Genomic DNA, 5,808 nt, shown 5'->3' on the forward strand with positions numbered 1-5,808 from the left:
TTAATAGAAGCTCAGTTTTGGTAAGTTTTCCAACTTTTGATATTGGTCCCTAGATTATGTTCGCCGAGTTTCATGCAGATCGGTCAAACTTCCTAGGAAGAGATCGATTTGAAGTGTTTTTCAAAAAATTCAAAATGTGGCATCTCTGTGCAAAGTTTCATGTCTCTACGACATACGGCATCCTCCCATGACCCTCTACCACTGTGCCAAATTATACATGGATTGACCATGTCAGTGAGGAGAAAAACGTGGGACACACACACACACACACACACACAGAGTTTTCATCATTATATAGTAAGATAAGCAAATGTACACCACATGATAACCGTCAGCTTTTATATCACGGTATACCTTGAAACCAGTCTATTGCTGCAACCCTAATCAATACCACAGCTGTCTTTATCCAGTGTCGTAAAGTGTGAAAGCTGTCACCTGAAGTGTGTTACTGTACCTGTACAAATGGATGATTAAAGTGATGATCACCGTCATCATGGCAACCCTTCGCTTGGAACGTGTCAGCCCATCTGTCAGACAGGAAGTTGTTACAATTTTATTATGGATATTTTACACAACCAAACATACAGAGAAGACACCAAAATGAGACAGGGGTTCGCCACACAGCTAGACCTGAAATGATTCGTTGTTTAATCAGCAGTTATTTTGATAACTGATGCATTGTTTTAGCTATTTTTAAAAGCTAGTTAAACTTTTTCTGGTCACAGCTTCTCAAATGTGACGATTCCTTGCTTTTCTCTGTCGTATAGATCATAGTAAACTGAATATGTTGTGGTGATTGAGACTGAGGGAAATTGTAAAGTGCATTTTGCACTATCTGAAAAGAAGAGTTTGTACTGCAAGTACATTTTTTACACCACACCATAAAAATACTGTACAGTCAGACAAAAGGATTTGATGAAGTTGCATGTCACTCGTGAGGTCAGTGAGTACTCAAGTCCGACTTTTATAGTCAGACGAGGCATGACAAGCATGTGAGCGTCTGCTTCAAAATGCAAGACAAGGGAATGTGGTCCTTGAAGGTGATGACACAGCACTTCCTTCAAACGCAACGACTTCTGAGCTCATCAATACAACAAGGAAAACCAGAGCTGAACCCAAATCTGTTGCAGCTATTCTTATTCATTATTGGCCACTGTGTTTAAATATCTTCATACGGTGCATGTTTGTAAGACAGGAAACACCAAAACTATCAGCCTTCGTGCTATAACTGATCTCAGCTGCAGGGCTTTAAAACCAGCGAGGCAGCGCTGTGACGAGACCGGTGTCAGGTGACTGTAGTGAAACTCTACCTGCTAGTTGCTGATGTTCTTCTCTGAGCATGACACAGCTCGCTTTGTCTGACACATTAGCACTCAAGCCGTGATTCATGTAACAGTTTTGGTTTTAGCTGACAAAGCCCACAGAGCAGTGTGTGTCTGAAAGGCAGGAGCTGACATCACAGATTATAGGGGAAGTTTAAAAAAAAAAGCTGAATTTCTTGTTCCACTAAAATTACAAACCTATTCCTACTGTGATAATAATGAGGGAGGACTTGGATATATTAGTGTGATAAATTATTTATCAAGAGGATCTATCATGAATAAAACATATAATCTTTGGGTTTTGGTTAGTTGGTTGATCAAGACAAGTAATTTAAAGACATTAAAGGAGTAGTTTTCACTTTTTTTGATGTTTTAAAACACCAAAGGATAAATCAATTTATTAAAAACATACTCTAAGCATAGCTGCAGAGCTGGGCCAACCCATTAAACAATAAAAGCAGTTGCTTAGGGCCCCCGAGTCAGACAAAGATTTTTTTAATGAACAATAAAAATGAACAAAATAAAAATGTACCTTCCTAAAACAAAAGCAGACAACATTTTGAGCCATTTTATGCCCACGGATACTAACAAAACAATGAACTGAGATACAGACAAGATGGACAGTTTACGTAAGCTGAGTAAACAGTTTGATGTTCCCTATGAAACAAACACTTCCTGGATTCTGAGGTTAAAAAAACAATAACTGTAAGGTTAAGAGCAGGGGTCGGTAACCTGCTTTAGCCCCTCTCCAGTGGCTCCCTGTGGCTTTGACAGAAAAATATATGGGAATGACAATCATTATTTTTTTTCAAACATTTTAATTTTCATTTATTGTTGCAGGCCTTAAGTGATTCTTACATTCTTCAACTTCTTCTTAGCTAGGTGAGTTGTGGATTGTGAATCCAAAAAGGGAAAAGTCTCAGTGGAAAATTTGAGAATTTAATGTGAAAATTGTGAAGTTTAGGTACCAAATAATCATAAATAGCCCACTGCAGAACAGCCACCTTGTGCTAAAACATATTAATGAATGCTCATTTAGCTCTATTAGTAACATTCAGTACGTTTACATGCACGCAGTAGTTGAGCTAAGCTAAGCTAAGCTAAGCTAAGCTAAGCTAAGCTAGCTCGGCTAATCAGTCAAGTTGGACTTCTTGTCTTGTCTGCGTATACATGCAGACAAGAAAATCGAATTTCTGACTAAGTACGTCTCACTCTGCCTCGATAGGCAGCGCTTTGTCTTTTATAATGAAGTGCGTACTGAACTAGTTCCGGTTGACCTGAAGACGAAGCTAACGATGAATGACGATGTCGGAGCATGGATGTAGTTTCCTCATCCGTCCAGAAGTGCATCTTCTGTTTCTCTGTTGCCATGGTTTTTGTTTGTTTGTTTGTTTTTCCGGGAGTTACAGCACTGCTGCTACGTCACCTCCTTCTTCTTCCGGGTGAAAGCCCGCGAAAGAAAAAGTGGTGCATGTGCAGAACGCCGAGTCCGATTCCAGTCAGACTAAGTGGATACATGCAGCAATAGTTTGATTTTCAATCGAATTATCTAGGTGTGCTTGTCGAGCATCGGATACTCCAATTTCAGTCGGACTAAGCTGTTTACACGGATTTAAAAGTCCGGTTTCAATCGCACTAAGCCAATCTCAAGCTACATGTAAACATACTGACTGATAGGTGAAATCTGACTTAAAAGGCTGTTCTACCAATATTATTATGCTCTAATATATTTTCCAGACAGATTTTTTGGGCCAAAAATGGCTGTTATGATAGTAAAAGTTGCCGACCCCTAGTTTAGGTGATAATATACTATATTTTCTACTTAAAAACACACATAATGAGTGTGTATACTGAAATTTACAATACACAAGCTGGTCCAGTGCCTCGTCAACATGCTACAATAAGAGGGGCCCCAGAAAGTCTAGGGACGGCCCTGCACAGTTTTTTGCTGCACCCCTAAAATATATATGGACTAATTTCAGGATTTAAATAATTGTTGGGGAAAATAGATTTGTCAGTCAACACTAATTGTCAGCACTTTTCATGATTAATTGTCATTTATCAAAGGAAAATGCTGTATATTCACTACTTCATGCTTCTCAGATGTGAGGATCTGCTGCTTTTCTATGTTTTAAATCTAATATATCTGGATTTTGGACTAGTTTGGACTAGTATATGATGAGGTATATTTCATGCCAAACACTGTATTTACCTGTGACCCACAAGAAAAGCTAAACTATTGACTGTTACTTACCCTCTGACAAAAAGCCTAATCAATACCTGAGTTATCACGTCTATCAGTAACACTGACATGTTTCCTCACACACACACCCACACCCACACCCACACACACACATTAGCCTCTTGGTGCTCCACCATCAGACTGCAGCTTGATAAGGATGTTTATATTAGCCGTTGGTAATGCTAAAGTGCTAACAATGGGTTAGCTTCTTGTTTACCCGCTGCACTATAAGGTAACATGCTAATACTATGAAACAAACACGTAATAAACAAGCTAGCTCGATCAATTAGCTAAAGAATTAGCCACAGCTGCTAACAGCCATTCATATGTTGTATTAAAACACTGGTCCAGCTCTGTTTTCCCAGCCACTTCTCCTACAGTGAAGTTTAACGATGAGCACATGACAACACAAAATTAAATGTAACGTCACTCACTTTGCCGATAATGTGTTGAGGGAGCCAGTCGTTAGCATAAGTCCCGCGAGGAACAGCTGGTATTTGGTCCACGCCATGCTGGACGTGGGTACGGGACAAACAAACCGGGTACAGACCACCACCGAGGTGTTTTCAGTGTGAAGAGACCCAGGTTGTTGTTCACCCACTTCTCCGTGGGATCTCCTCTGCCTGTAAACGCCACATGACAGCTCAGAGTCAGCTGACCGCTGCGCAACCTGCACGCTGCCTTCACGGCCTGTCGGAAATGACGGAATGAAGCAGGCTAAAGGATAAAACCAAAGTGATGACTGAGGATTTATTTACAACAAAGAAGATGAATAAGTAATGAATGAGTGAGTGAAATTAATGAATAAACGAGTAATTTGATACTTCATACTTAATCTATCACCAAATTTTACATACTTTATTTTTATTCTTTTTTTTTTTTTTTTTTTTTACCAATTCTTACAAACGTGTACAATCAGAAAATCCAGGCTTCTTTTCCGTTAAAAAAAAAATAAAATTAAAAATAAAAATAAAATAAAATAAAAATAGAAAATAAATAATGTAAAATGCAATTGTATATTAAAAAAACAGTGGTGGAAGAAGTATTCAGACCTTTTACTTGAATAAAAGTAGTAATACCAAAGTTTAAAAACACTGTCCTATGAATAAAAAACATGCATTCATAATTTTATTTTAAGTACAAAGTAACTGAATATTTTATAATGAATCTACTTTTAATTACCAAATTTTACATACTTTATTTTAATTTTATTTTCTTTTTTTTTTCTTTTTCTTTCTTTTTTTTTTTTTTTTTTTTACCAATTTTTATAAACATGTAAAATCGGAAAAATCCAGGCTTCTTTCCTGTTTTTTGAAATAAATAAATAAATAAAATAGATAAAAATAAGACAAAAATAGAAAATAAAATACATAAATAAAGAAATAACTGATGTAAAAATGTAATCGTATGTAAAACAGTGGTGGAAGAAGTACTCAGACCTTTTACTAAAATAAGACCTTTTACTTAAATAAACCATAGTTTAAAAACACTGTCCTACAAACAAAATACATGCATTCATAATTTTACTTTAAGTACAAAGTAATTGAATATTCTATAATTAGTCTATTTTTAATGATCAAATTTTACATACTTATTTAAAATCAATTCTTACAAACTTGTAACATCAGTAAAGCCAGGCTTATTTCCTGTTTTGTGGAATAAAAAACATAGTGGTGGAAGAAGTACTCAGATCCTTTACTTGAAAAAAAAGACATGCATTCATAATCTCACTTAAAGTACAAAATACTAGCATTCAAATATGCTTGAAGCAGTAAAAAGTAAAAGTAGGCCTACTAATTTTGCAGGATGGCCTATTTAAAAAACATACACATATATTATTACTGGATTAGCTGTAATTACTGATGCAGTCATCACTTTAATGCTGCAGCTGGTAAAAGTGGAGCTAAATGTATTTATTTGTATAGAGGTGCTTAGCTTAACCCACGATTATATCTATATCTTAAATTAATTTATGTTTTGAATCGATAATCCAAATCTGTAAAGTAATTAAAGCTATCAAATAAACGTAGTGGTGGAAAAAGTGTAATATATTTCTGTGAACTGTAGTGGATTATAACACTTAAGTAGCATAAAATGTAAGCACTTAAGTGAAGTACAAGAACCTCAGAACTGTACATATTTACACTCCATTAACAGAAAAACTCTGATTTTTTACACAGCCCTTGTGTTAATGTTTATCTTTCAGTGCTCCATTTGCTCCTCTGTCATGCTGCACTGTGCCCT

General features: G+C 36.3%; 1 protein-coding gene across 1 annotated transcript in view; it reads right to left on the reverse strand.

Moving 5' to 3' along the window:
• slc35f6 (solute carrier family 35 member F6) overlaps positions 1-4,233 on the reverse strand; it is a 9,893-nt gene extending 5,660 nt beyond the window's left edge. Inside the window, exons 1-2 of the mRNA XM_050058591.1 lie at positions 3,999-4,233; positions 455-527 (exon numbers count right to left, since the gene is read on the reverse strand). Coding sequence (XP_049914548.1) covers positions 455-527; positions 3,999-4,075 — 150 coding nt within the window. The 5' untranslated portion in view covers positions 4,076-4,233. The remainder of the gene's footprint in view (positions 1-454; positions 528-3,998) is intronic.
• Positions 4,234-5,808: the final 1,575 nt, after the last annotated feature.

This window comes from Epinephelus moara, chromosome 12 (assembly GCF_006386435.1).
Source record: "Epinephelus moara isolate mb chromosome 12, YSFRI_EMoa_1.0, whole genome shotgun sequence".
In the NCBI taxonomy this organism is placed as follows: Eukaryota; Metazoa; Chordata; class Actinopteri; order Perciformes; family Serranidae; genus Epinephelus; species Epinephelus moara.